The 19,698-nt window shown below is 49.5% G+C and overlaps 3 protein-coding genes across 9 annotated transcripts in view; 2 read left to right on the top strand and 1 right to left on the bottom strand.

Annotated features, from left to right (window-relative positions):
- Window positions 1-8,115, top strand: part of TMEM115 (transmembrane protein 115) — a 9,130-nt gene extending 1,015 nt beyond the window's left edge. The window contains exons 2-3 of the mRNA XM_019547384.1: window positions 6-853; window positions 6,383-8,115. Coding sequence (XP_019402929.1) covers window positions 6-853; window positions 6,383-6,599 — 1,065 coding nt within the window. The 3' untranslated portion in view covers window positions 6,600-8,115. The remainder of the gene's footprint in view (window positions 1-5; window positions 854-6,382) is intronic.
- A 3,028-nt stretch (window positions 8,116-11,143) lies between these two features.
- On the bottom strand, window positions 11,144-17,690 carry LOC109318297 (cytochrome b561 domain-containing protein 2). The gene is made up of 3 exons (XM_019547463.1): window positions 17,448-17,690; window positions 15,861-15,898; window positions 11,144-14,167 (listed from the first exon to the last, which is right to left on the bottom strand). The coding sequence occupies exons 1-3, from the start codon at window positions 17,572-17,574 to the stop codon at window positions 13,664-13,666; spliced, it is 669 nt and encodes a 222-aa protein (XP_019403008.1). The 5' UTR covers window positions 17,575-17,690; the 3' UTR covers window positions 11,144-13,663.
- Window positions 17,691-17,977: 287 nt separating this feature from the next.
- The window catches only part of NPRL2 (NPR2-like, GATOR1 complex subunit), a 10,466-nt gene continuing 8,745 nt past the window's right edge, over window positions 17,978-19,698 (top strand). The window contains exons 1-4 of one of the 7 annotated variants that reach the window (XM_019547456.1): window positions 17,978-18,028; window positions 18,863-19,000; window positions 19,110-19,223; window positions 19,522-19,613. In XM_019547456.1, the coding sequence (XP_019403001.1) occupies window positions 19,116-19,223; window positions 19,522-19,613 (200 nt within the window). In that variant the 5' untranslated portion in view covers window positions 17,978-18,028; window positions 18,863-19,000; window positions 19,110-19,115. Of the gene's footprint in view, window positions 18,029-18,095; window positions 18,158-18,862; window positions 19,012-19,080; window positions 19,224-19,521; window positions 19,614-19,698 lie in introns of those variants that run through there. The other 6 variants (XM_019547457.1, XM_019547461.1, XM_019547455.1 and 3 more) reach the window with 6 other exon arrangements.

The following is a 19,698-nucleotide window of genomic DNA, read 5'->3' as shown; positions in this document are numbered from 1 at the left end:
TGAAGCGGTACCTGCCGGTGGCGCGGCAGCACTGCGTGGCGGCGCTGGGCGGCACGAGCGTGGCGGTGAAGGCGCTCTGCGGGGCCGTGCTGCTGCTCTACGCGCTGTCCTTCGCGGCCGACACGGCCTCCGCGCTCGGCGTGACGCCCGGCTACCTTTTCCCGCCCAACTGCTGGGTGTGGACGCTGGCGACGCACGGGCTGGTGGAGCGGCACGCGTGGGGCGTGGGCCTGAGCCTGGCCACGCTGGCGGCGGCGGGGCGGTTGCTGGAGCCTCTGTGGGGGGCCCTGGAGTTGCTTGTCTTCTTCACTGTGGTCAGCGTGTCGGTGGGGGTGCTGGGGGCCTTCGCCTACCTGCTCACCTACGTGGCGTCCTTCAACCTGGCCTACCTGTTCACCGTGCGCCTCCACGGCACAGCCGGCTTCCTTGGCGGCGTCCTGGTGGCCCTCAAGCAGACCATGGGGGACAGCACGGTGCTGAAGGTGCCGCAGGTGCGCATGAAGGCTGTGCCCATGCTCCTGCTCCTGGTGCTGGCTGTGCTGCGGTTGACCACCCTGATTGAGGGTGCCGTGCTGGCCTCCTACGGCTTTGGCGTCCTTTCCAGCTGGGTCTACCTGCGCTTCTACCAGCGGCACAGTCGGGGCCGTGGGGACATGTCGGACCACTTTGCCTTCGCTACGTTCTTCCCTGAGATCCTGCAGCCCGTGGTCGGCCTCGTGGCCAACTTGGTGCATGGTGTCTTGGTGAAGGTGAAAGTCTGCCGCAAGACAGTGAAGCGTTACGATGTTGGTGCTCCCTCGTCCATCACCATCAGCTTGCCTGGAACAGACCCCCAGGATGCTGAGAGGAGAAGGTATAGGATTGCTCCACGCTTACCTTATCTGATCGGGCACCATGAGCCCGGGATACCTGCAGAAGGGAACGAAGGAGCTCTGGTAGCACAATCAAACTTTGTGGTTCCAAGTAGCCTCAAGTAGTTGTAGATATTATAAAAAGGGTTCCTTTTAGAAGGGTGTATTTAACAATACATTTGTCCTTTACTTACCATTCTCCGCCAAGGTCTGAGGCTAGGGCTCTGTCTAATGCTGAGGGATTCCTTTATGTTGTAGGATGTCTTAGGCTTTTCCTTATGAGGCTCAAGTGAAGATAAGTGGTGGGAATGCTGCTGTGATACAGCTGAATTTTAAGCATTGTGTCTTCAGGCTCTTATGAGAGCAGATCTGTCAAATATGAGTATTCCCACCACTGCTACTCCTAGGGTAAGTGGTGCAACTAGTGCAGAGAAAAATGATGCCACTGAAAAGAGCAGGCCTTCTGGCATCAAACCAGAATGGGTCCCACAAGCAGGAAAACCCACTACAGTGCCCAGATGGGTCATTGTGCTCATGGTTTGAAGAATTTGAAGGAAGCAGTTGAGGCTTAATTCTAAAACCATTTATTTCTTCCTAATATTTAACTTAGGTTCATGTGTACTTTAATAATTTAGCCCCCATAAACCTGCACATTCAACTGTCATGTCAGTGCCAGTGTATTCCCCTTGAAATTAATGGGAGAATTGTAAGCGTGTTCCTAAGTCTCTGCAGGCTGTAATTTGCCCCAGTGCCTGCCCACTCTCGCGCGCGTGCTCTCTCTCTCTCTCTCTCTCTCTCTTTCGCTGGTGAGATTAGCTGAGTCAGTTTCATGTTGTTAGTCACTCTTATTTTATGGCTCTCTTGCATTAGCACAAGTAGCTGTTTAGGTTGGTAAAACAGCATTTAAAACAAGATCTTAAACGCTCTTATTTTTTCCAGGGGGTTTGTACCCTCTTTATCTAAACTTTTAAAGTCAGTGCTGTCTGATGTACAATTTGTTTTGATTTAACAAATTTCCAGAGAGAGACCAGGCAATTTGCATTTATTGTCTGCCTTGTGTAAACATTTCCATGTATTCAGGTTAGCCCTGTTTGGGGTAATTGCAGCTGACAAAAGCTTCTGATAGACTGAGCCAGACAGCAGTAATCTGAGCAGCTGCAGGGCTTTTTGGCTGTTGGTGATTTCTCACAGGCTCTGTGTTCAGGGGAGATTTGATTTAATAAGTCTCAAGTCACAGCTTAGAACATTCAATGTGAAACAGAGCTGAAGACCACTGAAAAGAATGGTCAGCTTATTACCTTGGATTTGCTCTTGATGATTCAGGATGTGGAGGAGGGAACAGTAATATGTGCGTTTCTGGACCCAGTTGCACCCCGTACCTTCCACTGTAGTCAGCTGAAAGTGCTTATAGAATCAGGCCTTTGGACTGGCCACACCTCTCCACCCGGTTGTTCATCTGGGTAGTCTCTGACTTTTCCAGAAAGCAACAATCAGTGTATGTTTCTTGGTGCAGTGGAACAGTCATATCAGAATTGGAGGTAGAAGGACTGGGGGAGAGGGTTTTATCCTTTCTGTCCAAGGTAAAGCCTGTAATCAGACTTCAGAATGAAACAGTCACCCTCTGCAGGGAACCCCGCCCACCAGTCTGCCTGGCATCTTGTTTGTAGATTCAGTGTTGGGATTGATTACACAAGTAAGGCAGAAAGCTGCCTCTGTTGTTTCAGCAACCCCTCTGAGGCAGGTCAGACGGGAGTCGTCTTAGCTCCTTTTGGAAGGTGGTCTCACAGGCCAGAAGGGATTAAAGTAGAGGAAAACTGAGAGAGAGAGCTGAAATAAGACAACAGGTCCAGGAGGAGTAGAGGGTTAGTGTGGGAAAGCAAATAACTAGCATTATTCACTGGGAGCTTAGCTGGCTGCTCTGTGCACTCGGCTGTGGAAACTATTGGACTCCTCTTATTTACAGCTGTTGGGACAGGTGTCCTGAGCATCCTACCTGAGCCAAAGTGTGCACCTTAGTGCAGCTGTCTTTTGGGGGAGTTAAGGGCTTGTTTACCCTGCATATGGAGAAATGAGGGAAGCCTTTGCTGGTGTGTCTGAAGAAAGGAGTGGTATTGGCTCAGTTGCAACAGCAAAAGTTTAAAATAAGAACCATATATGCATGTTTTCCAATGAGCTGGAGCTGAGATTTTTTTCAGGGCTGAAATCTGCTGAAGAGGAAAGCTCTTCAGCATCCGTGCCTGTCTGTGAAAGACCCTGTTCACACGATCTTGTCCCATCCTAGAGCTGGGTATCATGCTGGATTTGTCTGGAGGGGCTGACACTTAACTACTGAAAGGCTTGCAGTGAAAGCAGTGTATGGGAGGATATAGAATCAATTGTGACTCTAACAGAATACAAACATGGCAGGACATTCTGCTACCTGGAGCAGGCGGGCATTGTGTGTTTCCCTTCTCCTGTGTTGTGCTTTGCACTGAGTGCTTTACCTAGTTTCTTTCATATGGGTACTGGTCTCTCAAGTCTTCCTCCCTGGTGACACATCAGTAGCTTAAATTGCACTGTGCACACAACTTGTGGGGGAGGGGTGTCCAAGTACAGCATCATGGAACTAATTTCAATTGAGCCTTGGTCTTGCCATATAACTGGAGTGTACAGGACATGGCATATGGCTGAGAGCCTAGACAAAATGCAAAGAAGCAAATAGAATGATGTAAACTTCCTGTGTAGAATGGCAACCATTTGTCCTGAGTATCTGATAGATTTGCACAATGAAGCAAAGAATGATGTATAACATTTTGCAAGCTGCACAGAATTTTCTTCCAATCCAGGCCCTGAGTACCTGGATCAGGTTTAAAATGACTGTCATTTGAGTGACTGGGATAAGGATGGAATAGGCATTTATGACCCACTCTGCAGATTAAAAAAAGTCTTCTCTTTAAAGGTAATAAAGGGCATCTGATCCTCTACATGTTTTGTGGTAGCAACAGTTGATCTGACATTTTTCAGTAGAGGTGCAACACCTGATCTGCCTTGTTGAGGGGGTTAGTTAGGCTGACCATAAGGAAATTTGGGACATCTGGAGTGCTGCCCTTTTCCACCTGCCCAGCTCTCGCAAGTCACAGGCACTGCTGCAGGCAGAGGTGAGGGTGGGAGGCAGCGGTGCCTGCTCCACCTCCCTGCCCAACTGCCTCCACACTGCTGTTTCTGGGACACTCGCTTTAATGCCCAGCAGCCAGCTAGGACTGGCCTCTGAAATCCAGGACTGTCCAGGCTAGACCAGGATGTATAGAGTCCATCCTAGTGTTAGTTATCTTGTGGTAAAAAGCAAACTCCATGCTAGATCTTTGCTAATGGAAGAGCATTCTCTTCCTTCAGCAGAACCAGAGCTGAAGTCCGGTGTGTGTCATCTGTGTCCCGCCCCCCCCCCCATTGACTTTGAGAACAAATGTGCTTGTTTAGATGAATAAAATAAAAATGTTCTAGATGCCATTGCCAGCATTTGAAGTAAATGTCACTGACCTGGCTTCCCCAGTAGTAGGAACGCTTAAATTGCCTTTGAGACTTGGGGGAAGGAGTGGGACTGAAACTACTCTAGAGGCGCATTTCTGCATTTAACAGACCTGTATTGTAGCTTGGATAGGGTTAATATCACTTTGCAGGGATTGGTGAGAGCTCAGTTTGAAGGAGAATTGAGGAGGAGTTCTTCAGACTTCACAGTAGTTATTTTTAAATGTTCATGGGTCAGGATCCTTGGATATCAAAACTTTCTTGGGAGTGCCTCTGCCTTCATTTTCTTTTGGATTTTGCCTTGCACCATCCACCCCTTCCTACACATACCTGCTCTCATTTTTCTACTTTTTCCCCCTTCACTGCAGTCTTGCTCCTTTTCTTTTGTTTTTGCTGGTAGTTATCCTGTTGATGATCTCTACTACTCCCCTTCTCCTTTCTGTTTTACTCAGTCTAAATGAGTTACTGTCATGTCCCACTGCTAAGCAATGAATACATTATCTCGCTAGCACTCCCAATTTCTTCTGGCCACACCTTTTCCTGAGTGTGTGCAGTCACTGGCTCTGAATGCCATTTCCTTGACCTGTTAGGCTTCCCCATCTCCTTTGACTTCTTCCCTTATTTCACTTCTCCCTCTCTCTTCGGATCAAGCCACTGTCCTTCCTACCAAAATTCCTGTTTGCAGCAGGAGTGAAACTGACAGCAAGGATCCTGGGCATACTCTGCAGCTATACTTGCTGCCATGCTAGGGGAGAAGTGGTGGTGTGCACAGGAGCAGTCCAGATGAGGTTCTCCCAAGAAGAGGTGACACTGAGCATTGGGTAACACTGGAGGAATGGTGGATGCACACAGTCCTGTACCAAATATAATCTGGCATTGCCTGCTTGAGAATCTTTCTGCAGGGATTCCCTTTTGAGGGGCTGGTGAGTGGAGATTAACTTCAGGGATAATGCTGACACTGGAAGGATAAGTTAAGCATTAACCAGTGCTCATGGGTGAGTTATTGTCTTTTCTGGTGCTCCACCAGCACCACAATTCAAATGTGACAAGCAAAAGAGGAGGGAAAGCAGTCATTTTCTGTTGAGCTGCAGCCTTCTGATATTCTCTGGCAGGTTCCCTTGAAAGCAGACCTTGTTGGGTGGGCTGCAGAGGAAATGACTGACTCCTGATATCATGAGGTTGTCCTAATAGGTTTCTTAGGAGCCAGTCTGAACCTCCAGTGCAAAGCTGGGTGTTCTGACAGGTCTGGGCCCTTAGGTATGAGATCAAGGTTCACTGTAGCTTGTAGAATGAGAAATTCATCTGTCCTGGGTGCACTGGTCTAAACTGGATTGCTGTATCAAAATTCACATAAAAGGCATTGCTGCCTGGAATAGTTGTTAGTGCTCCCACTACTGCCCATGGTGTCTCCTGGGCAAAAGCAGCCAAGTGAAAATAACATAAAATCCTCCTGTTCATGCTAGCAATAGGCTATATACTGAAGGTGAAGAGGCACAGCTTCAGCTCCCTAATAGGAGTGATTAACCATAGGAAGACACTTATTAGTGGAGGGGTAAAGTGGTAAGCACTTCACAGGAACCTGAAATTGCTGGGAGAGGGGTCTGAGCTGAGAGGAGTGGAGAGCTGCCTGATGTTTGTTGGGATGCCTGAGCTGGCAGGGGGTGAAAGCACTGTGGAGCTGATGTTCTTAGGTCTGGCAGATGCAGCAGGCAAGGACCAGTATCTGTTCCTCAGCTGGGATTGTAGCTGTGATGAGTGGGGAAGAGATTGCTCGAACACAAGCTGAAATAGAAAAGGTAGAGGAAAAAGGAGAGAACACAAGGGCAGGAGGAATCTTAGCACAGTGATCATCTTGGGAGTTCCTGCCATGTAGTTGGCTAATTGGGCTGGAGAGTTAGCTTACCCAAGCATGGGGAGAGATCCCTGCAATACCCAGGAAATGGCAAGCACACTGCAACAATGTACTCTTCTTGTCCAAGTGCAGCGAGGTTAAGCCTGTGTTAACCTTGCATGTTTTTGTCTTGCAGACAACTGGCCCTGAAAGCGTTGAATGAGCGGTTGAAACGTGTGGAAGACCAATCAGTGTGGCCCAGCATGGAGGATGATGAAGAGGAGGGTGCCAAGGAGGACATCCCACTGCTTCCCGAGAAGGAGGAGAGCGGCCGAGATGCCAGCATTGCAGGGAAAGGAGCCAGCCAGGAGTCTAGTCTCATCACCTTTGAGGATGCCCCTCCTCAGCTGTGACCTGCAAACACCCCCCCCCCACACACACACACTTTCTTCTCCCATCTCTGTGTGTCGGAGAGCTGCTACCAATCCCTTGTGTCTCTTCACAGCACTGTCTGCTCCCCAGGGCCCTTGTCTGCAGGGAGCAGGGGACTTCTCCAGTTGACTGAGAGGGTGGGGGGGCTACCTCAGTTTAGTACCTAATAGCCACGCTTGGTCAATACCAGTTTTCTGGACTCTTGGTGGTAATCATGGCTACCACTGACCTTGTGGAAAGGATCTCTCTGCTGATGGGGCTCTGGTTCATGTTCTCTTCAGTAGTAGTGTGAGGTTCCTCAGACACTAAAAGCTGGAGATGGATCTCTGTGAGGGCAGATCTCCCTACATCTCCTCAGCACGGGATATGGACTGATTCTTCCAGAAGGGCCTTGTGCTGGTTGCTTATGCCAGCGGCTGCTACTGTGGCTAACAATGTGTATGCTTCAGTGTCCAGGTCTCACCAGCAGCACACCATCTGGGTGTGCAGCATTGGACTGACCCTTTCCCCACGTGCTAAGTGGATCTGTTCGTGTATGCTAGACCACTAAATAAACCTTTCAGCACCTGAGAGAGCAAATTCAGCAAATGACACAACACTTTCTCTCTTAGTTTGTGATGGTGGTTGTTCAAAAGACCCTGCAACCTCCATTTCCCCTTTTTAAAGTTAATTGTGTTACTTATCTAAAGAGCAGGAAGCTTTTTATCCCCTTTGTTATATTTAACTTTCTCCCACCTGCCCCATGGGCCTGGCAGGAACATGCCAGGATAAATTCCAGAATTAGTAATTGCCAGAATTCCTGGAGAGAGAAGAATTTTTTTTAGGGACAAAGTTATTGCTTGTGCTGCTCACTCTTGGAGGGGCCTTGCTTGAGTTACTGACTCAAAAGCCTGGGGATCTGGAGCAATCTGCTTCTGGCTTTGAGTCTAGCACATGGAAAAAAAAAATCAACCCCAGACTTTCCTTGGGGATCTAGAGGAGGGAGTCTATTTTATTTGTGTTGTTGCTACTTCAGGTTTTCTTCAGTTCTCTTTGCAGTGATTCAGATGATAACACAGCCCCTGACCTGGAGGGGCAGCTCCTTTCACTGCTGCTTGGATGAATTGTCTCTATGTTGATTCTTTATTTTAGAAGCTGGAATTTATTTTATTGTGAGCTCTTGACAATTCCTCTGACACCTGTTTTGTTTTGGGTTTTTTTATATGCTTTGCTTAGGCTCTTGGCATCCTCCCCTCCTTTTTCCCTTCCTCTGTATTGATGGGATTTTCTTTTGGAGGGAGGGGCAAGGTGGGGGACAGGTGTATTATCTGGAAATTCTTTTCTTGAGAACCAGCCCCCCAAAAGGCTGTGCCCTAGACTTCCCTGGGAGATGGTTACCAGACTGGGAAGCGCGTTTGATGGTGTCAGGATTATTTTTATAAAGGACCACACAAGAAGGTTTTGTCAACCAGGAAATACACAGAAATTTTAGTATTAATAAACAATTCTTTCAAAGAGTGCCTCTCACTTTTAGTTTGTAAATCCATCCTGTAAGTCCTGTCAAGGGAATCTGTTTCCACTGTTTCTCCATCACTCTACACTGCTTCCTTCCTCACCATTTAGTTCACAGCTACATCTGGATTTAGCCCCATGAGTGTCAGAGGCCTTTATGCTTCCTAGGGCACCAGTGATCCTTTTGTTTGTTCTGTGCAACTAGTTTCAGTATGGTTTCTAGCTAAAGAACAGAAGTGCAGGGCTGGCCTTTTTGAGATCAGAGCTGGAAGCCAGGGCTGCTACAAACATGGCCAGGGGCTGTCAGTGGTGGGCTGTGAGAGCACAAGAGTCTGGTCTTAGGCTTTCATCTCTAGAGATAAGAGATCCTTGCTCTGGCCCAAGAGTAACTAGGTAGCTGTCACCCTGTTAAGTCATGACCCTCAGGGTTGGATAGACTGCATGGCATGAGAAATTGGTGATGTGAGGGGTGTGCAGACTTAGAATTATGGAAGGGTCTGAGGGTGGTACAGTGGAAGTTAGGAGCAGGTGTGGAATTGGGATTGCTGTGGATTTCTGCTGTGTTCTGCAGCCAGGGATGCAGGACTTGCTTTCAGCATCAAACACCAGAGCAAGGTTCTGTGTCAGAATGGGCTTGAATCTCTCCAGCACTGGGTGTAGCCAACTGAGAACTGGTTTTGGACAAGTTAATAAAATGGGCTTTTATGCAGTTTGATGTGTATCCAACAGCAGCCTCTCCTTGCTGGTACTGTACTTGTTTTACGCTTTCTGTACCCATGGGGTAAGGAGAAGTTACTATGCCACTGATTTTTATTGCAGCAGTAGTAACAGGGATAAGCTGGTCAGGGTAGAGAAGGTAGTTGGGATTCCTGGTACCTGGGTGGCAGTTTGGGTTTGCAGGATGAATGGGCTACGTGGGTGCTCAAATAATCGTAACACAGTTTGTGTGAGGCTGCCATTTCAGGCTCTCCCTGAGCCAGCAGGCAGCACTGTCAGGTGAGCATGCATATGCTTCTTTGCAGCCATGAGGGTCTTCTGAGAGCAAATCTATCCACTTGTTGAAAATGAGTGTGGTGTGTGATTCTGCAGCGACAGACGCATGCTGTGGCAGATTTGTATGCACAGAACATGATGGGAGCTGAAGGCACTCTTGAAAATGGGGCCACTGATTTAGGTACTGACTTTGGGCACCTGTTTTAAAGATACTGTTAAGCTTGCAGAGCCCCAGGAGAATTTCAGCAAATGCCATTTATGGCTTGGGTATATTAACGCACTAGATGCGACCAAATGCATTGGAAAAGCCTAGTGCCCAGAGAGTTAAAAGAGTAATGATACAGAGATACACCTCTTGCAGCTCCACCTGAATCTGATAACCAAAATGCTTATGAACCTGTGTAATTTTTTTTAGGTGAAAAGCCTGTAAAGCAGCAACGGTTGTAGTTTAGAACTGGCTCCGTATTAACAGAGACTAGTGTATGAGAGAAGGCAGGGTTATAGTCATGGAGCTTTTGGCTGCACTTTGGCTGATGAATTATCTTACGTAACAGGAGTTCCTGTTTGCAGATACTCCCATCCTATGATGCCCTGGACTGTAGCCACCAGATCAGGCAATATACGAATAGGTATAGGACCAGATTCTCCAAACAGCATTGGTAATTAGTATTGGCAGATGCCCCAAAAAACCTGAGCTATGTTTTTCTTTCCAGTGGCAACCAACAAGTGCTGGTGAAATTAAGCCCTAGCCTGAGAATGGCATGAAGAAACCATGCCAAGACAAGCAAGATACTGCCTGCTGCTGTACACTTTTGTGCTAGAAGCCTTAATGATGCAGGCTCAAGAAGGCTAGTTGGTACCAAAGAGCTGCAGCTACAGCTGCCAGTTCTCCAGCTGCCTTCCCATCACATAATGTGCATGGCCTGGGTTTACAAGCTAATTTGAAGAGACGGTACTACTACCCATCAGACTGCAGAAAGGAATCAGCATGGCATCTGGACAGACTCTCACCAAAGGAAGCTGTGAAGATTTTAAAGCTGGAAGGGGAGGGTTTGACAAGAACTTTTAGCAGGTGTAACAAACCGACAGTTGGAAAAATGCTGTGTGAAGTGTCAGACTAAAAGCAGCATTCAACTCTTCCTTGTCTGGAGTCTGAGTAAGAAATGGCCTGCATAGTTCTCTTGAGGTACTAATGCAATTCTAAATATGCTATTGATAACCTGACCCTAGCCTCTGTCACTGTCAGTAGGAGAGTGAAGGGAAGGGGGGTGCCCTTAGTATTTCCTTCTTAGTGTGGCTACCGTCTTTGTTCACTCCTGAAGATTCATGTAATTTAATAACTGCTTCAGCTTCTTCTGTGATGTTATTCTTAGCTCCAAACCAGTCTGAGAGCTGTATTAGGAATTGAGCTATGATGCCTCAGGTCAGAAGTGAGGAGCCTCAGTAAAACTGGTGGGGGCACAACTGGACTAGCAAGTTCTGTGCAGAATGCAGGAAAATGGTATTAGAAGGGAGATGCAGCAAGCTGCAAATAGCAAGTGGTGTTGGAGATCAGGACTCAAAGCATAACCTAGCAGACTGGGTTCTGGAGTAGGATAGAGAAGAGGTATAGGTCACTGGAGGAAACAGGCAAATTATGGATAAGGGACAAGAAAAAGGATGATGCTTCAAGTTTTCCATTGTGATAGAAGCTTCCTTCTCTGGCCCCTGCAGTCCATGCAGGTGGAATTCACCTGTACTCACCTTGTGCACCCAATACTGTCTGGACTGGAGGAATGCAGTTCCAACACAGTGCTCCCAAAATACAAATTGGCTTGCTTGTGCTGTATCAGTGAACATGGTAGGTTGGATAGGAGCACTAAGAGGCAAAGGGGCTATTCTTACCCTGTGTTACTAAATTCTTCCTGGTGATGTAGGACTGAAAAGCACCAGCTAAGTGTAGATGCTTCTATTCTCCCATGAGTATCTTCTTCAATAGATGAAGGTTTCCTGCTATTAAAAAAACCCCAACAACCCCACCTACAAATGCCAGTCCAGTTACAGCTGTTAGAAACTTTTTATTGTATATATAAAAGGCTCTGGATGCAGATTCATTGTTCTTGCTCAGGTCTTTTCCCAGTTCACCTGTCCTGCAGAGACTAGGATGTCCTTTTACAAGTGGGCTGAAAGTGCTGCTGTCTACAGCTGCAGTTCTTCTATCCTGAAAAGTAATAGATTGAGGCTCCCCCACCTTTGAAACCATTTCTGCATCCCTTGTACCCATAAAGCTACATGAGACTTTGCTGCTGGTAAGGTAGGTTCATTAACACATTCAGCTGGGAAGGAAAGTCATGAACATGACAGTGTGTTACAGGTGGGAATAGGGCTTCATTCTGGAGCCAGGGATACTCGTATCCAGGCATTCCTCTCCCTACTCCTGAATGAAGCGATGTGAGCGTCCCTGAAAAACAATCTGGGCATCCCTTAAGCCAGTAAAATTCTGTGACCATGTGAAATGGGACTACTGTATGGCAGGTAATGCTCCAGGATGTGATACTGAGTCTTCTAAGGTGGACATCTTATGGTTCATCAGTTGTTTCCTAGTTTATTCAAGTAACAGGTGAAGGTTCCTCTCATTGGGCTCAGACACTAGCTTAGTCCATATGTACTAAGCCTCTCCCTCAAAAATGACTTGATTTTGGGAGACTTGTGTTTTCTTCCATATGTGTTTTTTGTGAGAAGAAGAATCAAACCAGTAGTTACATTCAGTTTCCAGCTCCATCATTCTGAAACCAAAGTGCATTTTTCTATATTGTGTCATGGGAGGCTCACATTTCTCCTCTTCCCCAGGACAGCAGTATTTGCACCTTCCCTTTCAAACAAGCTATTTGCTCCACCTCCTCTTCTGGCCACCTCAGTGCCACCAGATCACCTGTACAATCCATTTCCCACCTCTCCCCCTGTTCCAGTGACCAGTAAATCAAAGACAGTATGGTACATACAATGGGAACATGATCCAATTAACATGCAGAATGGGGACACAAGTACCTGCCTGGTGCTGATACTCACATGGCTGGAAAGACAACAGTGAGTTAGAGTTTCAGCTCAAGGATGCAACAGAATCAGGGAGAGAAGCTGGTTTAGCAGCATTGCCTCCATTCCTGGAGACTATAGCCCTATTCTTAGCTCTACTCATTGTGTGACCCCAGGTAAGTAAGTTCCCCTACCTGTTAAGTGAAGCTAATTACACTGATGTGCTCCAAGTTGGGAAAGGGGGGCCTCTCTCCCCACTATCTCTTCTGTCTCCAAACTAGCTTGGCAACAGCTCCAGCCCTGCATGCATAAGCTGCCACAAGGTGAGATGCTCCCTTTCCTGGGCTGGTCACTTGACTTTTAAGCCTGGAGATAACTTCTTTATAAATCATACATAAGCAGAGGTCCTTGTGCAGCTATATTCTGATACAGTGAGGTACTGAATCTCTGCCACAGTTGTAACTAAATTTTCCAGGTCCCAGCAAATGCTGCAGAGGGTGAGTCAGACCTCAGATGACATGCTGTCCTTCGCCAGGCAGCTGCATGCAGGAAAGACCTTTAATGGACTCTGATCCATTCTGGGGCTTCCAACACTGATAGCACCAAACCCAAGGTGATAGGTATGGAGTTGGGCATTTGTGCTCCCAGCTTGGGTTCAACTCCTTTCACAGAATGATCTTAATGCAGTATCTCAAATCTCCTTGATGTCAAATTCTCTACTAGGGTACCTGTGAGGCTCCTCCTCTTGAGGGGAGAAAGCAGCCCCTCCAGACTTGTCTGCCCCAGGCCTGTGCATCTTCGTATTGGTGGTTCTCCAAAGCAAGGCATGCCCCCCCCCCCCAGTTGGTATTCACATCCTATATGCAGTGATACGGATCTGTAAAGCACAGCCTCACAACTCCTCTCCCCATATTGGTTTAGAGTAACCTGTCCTGTGGGCTTCTTCATTGCAAGGAAACATGGAGTTATACTAACAAAAGTGACCTAGAAGGCAGAATGCAAGGTGCTCCCAGTTACAAACAAATGGAATAAGCTTCCCTGCCCTCAGCCACCCTATATTCCCAATGTTTATATGGGAGGAAAAAAAATGCATGAGACTTGAGCCTATTAAGCACAAGTAGCCCTGAAAAGCCTTTTTGCTGCTGGCTGTACAAAGTCTGAGCAAGCAGGCATAGCATCCAGTGCAAGTACTGTCAAGCTGTTTGCCACCTCCAGAGGCAGGTACTGCTAGGACACTATTCAGCACCAGAGCAGGCATAGATGGATTACTGAGGTTTTTCACACACAACACACATCTTAGCTGACAGAAACTACAACCCTGAGATCAGGGCTGCAAGAAGTTTTCTGAACAGCAGGTTCAACATGACAGACAGTTTCAGTAATAAAAAGAAAATAGAAGTCTAGCTCCAAGGAAACATCACACAACAGCAAGCAGGTGAGCTGCACTGGAGACTTCCTGCACCCAAGGACCCAGAAGCCCCTGAATGCCCCATGGGCTATGTGCAGAACCTTCAAGGATCACAGGAAGGCAGTGTTCCAGCATCATCCCTCAGGGCTTCATCCTTTTGCGGTAGAGGTAAGCATTGCTCACTTGATTCATGATAACCAGGCTGGTGAGGATAGGGCACAGTACTGCCAGGTACCAGAAGATGCCAGTCACCAAGGTGGTAAACCACAGGGAGCACATGCCCAGCATGAGGCTGGCACAGCCCAGGAGGTAGCAAACCAACCCAGAGGTGGCATGATAGAGCTTCAGCTTGGCCAGCGTCCAGTTTTTCATCAGCTTGGGGTACAGGAGGGCGAGGCCCCCCATACACTGCATGCTGGCATACAGCACAGTCAGCAAGCCAGTCAGGCCATGCCAGGTGACAAAGTGGGACTTGCCATTCAGGTACTTGTTGTAGCTGATGATGCCTAGGCCCAGCAAGGCACAGAGGAGGCAGAGCAGCTGCAGCACCCAATGGAAGCGGACCTTGACTTTGCGGGAGAAGGAGCGCAGCAGTGAGGTCTCTGGAGAGAAAACCAGCAGGGCTTCTGTCATCAAGAAGGAGAACTGGGGAAACAAGAACAAGGGTTTAGCACAGCTGTTGGAATGCAATGGGCAGAGTAATGCTGGCACCTGCAACCTCTTCCTTGTCATCTCCATGGAAACCAGAAGACAGGCCCTGAGGTGCTTTGGTGATGGAGGCTGTGTAGATGCCTAAGACAGACAACTGCAGTGTGGAGGAGTCATAAGTTCAGTAATGGGGCTCTTCAGTGGGGATTTTCCAGCAACCTGGAATGTAGCCCATTGCTCCCTGCCACCCTCCCAACTCATTTGGGCTAGGGCAGTGGCACCCAACGTTCCAGCCCCATGGGCCAGATGAATGACAGAGTTGGACCATGGTTGTGACCCTGTGCATCCAAATTCAGCCCTGTGCCAGCCCAACCCCACATGCAGGGCCACATTATTTATCCCACAAGGCTCCCCACCACATCCAGAAATAGGCAGTAGGGGAGCAGCAATTAATGCTGCCATGACTCCTTCACTGCCTAATTTCCAGACCAATGAGGAGCCCTGTGGGCTGGATGACAGTTCTGCAAGCCAGAGGTTAAGTACCACTGGGCTAGGATGCTGCCACCACACCTTCATTGCAGGGGGCAGCAACAGAAGGGCTGGGCCAAGGAAGAAAAAGTGTGTGCTGGAAAAATGCATCCTTGGGCTTGTCCTAATGAACACGCATGTGCAGGGTTATGCATTTCCCATGGGACATAGCAGTGGCACATATTTGTGCTGCTGCTAATTGTTCCTGGGCACGCCCCTATGTGTGCACTTCAGCATGTGGCAAAGTGACCTGGGTGGGGTAGGAGAGGCTGGGACCAGCACTTGTGCTGGCCTCAGCAGTCTTATCTGAGGTCCTGGGGACCATCTAGGGAAGCAATGGTGCCAAGCCAGCCACTTGGAGCCTAGCTGGCAGCTCGAGTGTGATCCTAGCTGACCAGGCTCCCTTTCTGATGATGCACGCTGCTGCTGCATGTACCACACGGCACTTCTTTCAGTAGCATTTTTTTTTTAGGATCTCCTGGTGTCAAAAAAACTGCTGCACTGCTAATTAGCCGTGTGGCAAAAAGGTGCATGTGCACTGCATGTGGTTTGTGGTGCCTCATACTGCTTTAAGGTGCTGCAAACTGCATGTGTGCGCTCATCAGGACATGTCCTTGTTGCCAAGGTAGTTCTCTGCTTACTCCCAACAGTGACAAGTACTCGCCATGCTGGGAGCACCAGAACTGCGTTGTAAAACTGGTTTGCAGCCATTCAGTGAACATGCCTAGCCAGGTGTCTGGCTTGGCCAAGCACACCCTGAGCAAAAGCACTTCATAAATGTTTTCAATAGCCTGGCATTACTGCCGAAACAAGCATGAGTGCCTGACTTACAACCTTTCAGGCTGGTTATAACCTGGAGAGGTGCTTTCTCTGTGGGGCTCAAGCAAGGGTAAAGAGCAGGTGTTGTGGGATTCCAGTCCCCACCACCCTATTTGCCACTGCACATCATGCAGTCATGCAAAATTGTGCGAACAAAATTGTAAAACACACTCCTGTTCTTATTCATCAGCAAGTTACACCCACTGTGTCTTAAAGTTGTAGGTGACGCAGGGCAATGGTGAACTGAGCAGGTTGTGGGACACAGGCAGTGGGACTATCATGCTCAACTGACATGCAGGTTATAGGGTGCGAGACAGGAATGCAGAGATCTTGTCTGACTTACCGCAAGTGACATTAAGAGAGGGTGCCAGGAGAATAAGCCTGGAATGAAATGAGAGAGACCAATGAGCCCTTTCAGACCAGCCATCTAGCACAGTGAAATGCTAATGTACAGTTGAAGAGAAAAAAAAAAAAGCTTCCTTCTAATTTGATGGATTAGGCACTTCAGAGAATGGAAAGGCATCGACACAAGGAATCCCCAAAGTTCAGGACAGGGAGAAAGATCCACAAGTTTAGGCACTAGCCTGGGACTGGGAAGCTGCAGGGCCAGCTCCCTGCTCCATCACAGACTGCCTGTTTGAGCTTGGGCACATCACTTTTCTTTGGGTCCCCAAATCTTCCTGTGCCAGAAGATGCCACTTAAAGCACAAAAAAGGTAATATCCTCCCTTCCCACTGACAGCTGTGCTGTGTGCATGTCCCTTCTGGTAAATCCTAGAAGTCTTCCCTTGAGTGCTGTTCACTGGAAAAAAAATCTGTCAGTCACTTTTGCTACTTCCCCAGCTGCACAATGGCAGATGCTCCAGCTTCAGTCTTAATATCAAGTCAAGTCAGTCCTGAGGCTGCTGCAACTGTTGGGGCACTTCAGATGCTGTAACAACCCCCCAGACTGGTTGAATTGCTTTGCATCGTTGGTGATTCATTGGGTAGAGCAATCTGGCAGCGCCCATCTCCTCCCCAGGTATGGATGGGCATTGGCTTGCAGGAGGCTCATCCACCCTTTGACAGGTTTTGTTTTTTAAGTCCTGGGGGATGCCCACACACCCTCCTCCCCGACTAGCTCAGGTGGGGGCGCTGGCTTAGCTGGCAACAACTTGACCCTGGAACAGGCTGTACTGGTTTACATGGTACCAGATAACGGACCAAGAGAGGCCTGGCATGAAAAGGCCATCTTAACATGCTCCTTATGATTTCCCCTCCTTTCTGGATAACGAGACACACAGATCTAGGCACTCTAGGTTTCAAAGTTGACAGCATGCCCCTAAAGATGTGCAGTTAAATCACAGCAGGAGCTGAAACTTCACAGCTGAAGACTAGAAAAATCTGCATCTAATGGACAGACTGGGTCAGCCTCAGCCATCGCTGGGACTGGGGCTCTGGTCTCGTCCTACTCTCTCCATGGTGTAATGTAGTCCAGGAGCTGCAGTAACTAGCCACAAGAGGCCCGACGCCGGGGCTGCTGCAGGTGCCAAGTGGGCCCGAGCGGCGGGAGGGCGAAGGCGCCCGGGCCGGGGGTGCAGCTCGAGGCAGGGCGGTCCTGGCAAAGCCCCTTGTGCGCACAGACACTTTTTTTTTTTTTTTTGCACCGGTCCCGGAAGCATGCAATACCAGGTCAATGCATGGAGTGGATGGAGCAAGCTCCGGTTCCACCACCCAATACCAAAAAGAATCTGCTTAATATAGACCTCCGATGGAGGACATATCAGAGACAATCACCTGCCCTGGGGAGCCCGCCTACACGGTCATGGTGCTTCCCCTGCCAGGTGATCACTTTCAAGCCAGGCATTCTGAGCCGCACGGCGCACAGACACCCGCACGCGGGGGTCGCTCCACGCCCGGCTTCTCCCCGCGTCCCCCCGCGCCCGACTTACTTGACCCGGGCCTGGCGACTACAGCCACGGACACGGGGAGCGCCAGCGAGACCAGGTGCGCTGCAGCGCCCGAGGCAGCACGCAGGGACCGGTAGATCCCCGACTCCGCCTCCGCGCTCAGGGCCATGGTGCGCGGAGCCGGTCTCGTGGCCCCGCAGCGCCGCTGCTGCGCTCGCACCCGGAGCCCGACGGCGGCGGACTGAGCGCGCCGAGAGAGCCACCCGCCGGAGCCGCGGCAGCGCACCCGGAACTCCGCGGAGAGCAGCAAAGGAGCTCTCCCCCTCCTGATTGGCTAGGTGGCCTGTCCATCACCATAGAAACCCACCCACTTGAGGGTTTGGCCCGACCTATTGGCTGAGCTCCGCTGTCCATCACCAGTGGTACCTGCCTTCCTCGGAGCTGTCACTCCGCTTTGCCGTCATCCTTCGGGCCATGTGACGAGAGGCGGTCTTAGAACGACACCACGTGACACGAGCGGCTGGGGGAGGGTCCTTCGCTCGGCCCTACTGCGCATGCGGGAGGAGCGGGTGGCTGAGCCGCGCCTGCGCAGACGAACACGAGGCTGCTGGAGCGGCGCGGAGGTGAGCTGGCGACTGCCGCCGTCCTGCGCCGCCGTGGCTGTGCGGCTGCTGCCCGGGACGTGGGGGCAGCCCGGCCCGCCGCACGAGCGAGCGGGCGCCCACCGGTGGCGGTGCCGGCAGCGCTGCCAGGTGCGCGGGAATGGTTGCATTTGCAGGGTACTTCCAACACTCGTGCGATGCACGATCAATAATAGTTAAAGTGCTCAGGACGTGCGGGGAGTTTTGAGGCCGTTATTGATGCAAAACCCTCAGGGATCCCTCACTGACTGGGGCTTGCTGCTAGCACTCGGGTCTGCCTGCTGGCTTCGAAATAAAGAAATGCTTCAGCTGTAGTGACCCGGTGCCTGCTCACTCACTGGCAACTTACAGTGGGCAATAGAAAGTAAATGAGACTTATTTGCATGTGTTTTCTGTGTACAATAGTTTTTCAGCAGATGTGATTGTGTTGATCTTCCAATATGATAATTTCATGTTTAAGACCTGACAGCACTGGCCACAGGGGGGGCAGGTGACAGACCTGTGGCCCCTAGTGAAAGGTTGCAGCAGCACAGCAGGAAGGAGAAGCAAAGACCTGCTTGGTGCATGATGGCTCTTGGGGCCAGTGCCAGGCTAAGGCTGAGATGTGATGTGCCCAGTTGCTTGGGTCAGTGCCTGTGTTATCACAGACAGGCTTGGGGCCAGGAGCCAGTGTGGGCTGTCCTACCCTTAGAAACCGCAGTGGCACAGCTCGTGCTTGCCTGACAGGTCAGCCACGGGCCAGGCCATGGGCAGGGGTGGCCATGGGATCCAGTTCCTGCCCCCACAGCAATGTACATACATCTTCCATTCAAACAGGCAATGCCTAAAACCTGGAAGTCCTGGGCCCCGGTTCAAAAGCAGGAATGACGACCACAGACTTTAGATCAAAAGAGCCAGACTTACCACTGCTGTAACTTTACTTCAGAGTTTGGGTTTCAGAGGTATTAAACCCAGGTCAGTCTCTGGTGTGTGCTGCTTCTTCCATGTCCTTCCTGGGAGGAGGATGGGACTTCTTTCACCCTCATCTCTTCCAGGAGATCTTACCTTACTGCTTTTTTAATAGACATTGATGCTGCACATGCTGTCTTGCAGCAGCATCATGGGGAGCAGCAGCAGAATTGAATGCATCTTCTTCAGTGAATTCCACCCAACACTGGGACCTAAAATAACCTACCAGGTCAGTGATACCAGTCTGTTGGGGAACCTGGATGTTCATTTACACTGTGCATGGAGAGCTCCAAGCAGGGCACTGTCCTCCTGTGGCTGGGTCCCCCATCTCCAATGAGCTCCTGGGCCATTTGTATGTTTGATGGACTAAACTGAGATTCATTGTTACATTATAATTTGTAAAGTTGTCTTCAAAAGTTCCTTTCCAGGGTCCTCAAGGACTGTCCCTTTTGCTTGCACTTAGTTTGCTGCTAGGTTTTGACTGGGTGCTCTACCCTCAGTGATGCATTGCTGCTTTGGCCATGCAGGTCCCAGAGGATTTCATATCCCGGGAGCTCTTTGATACGGTCCAGGTGTACATCATCACCAAACCTGAACTGCAGAACAAGCTCATCACAGTGTAAGTATAGCCCCCATTCACTCAAAGCAAGGGTCCAGCTTCCAGGCAAAGCTGAGCAAGGTTTCATTCTCTGCCCCACTTCCCC

The sequence above is a fragment of the Crocodylus porosus genome, unplaced genomic scaffold, assembly GCF_001723895.1.
Source record: "Crocodylus porosus isolate Cpor-Errol unplaced genomic scaffold, CroPor_comp1, whole genome shotgun sequence".
NCBI lineage: Eukaryota > Metazoa > Chordata > Crocodylia > Crocodylidae > Crocodylus > Crocodylus porosus.
Note: the sequence above shows the minus strand (reverse complement) of the source record. Positions and strands in the feature narration are given on the sequence as shown.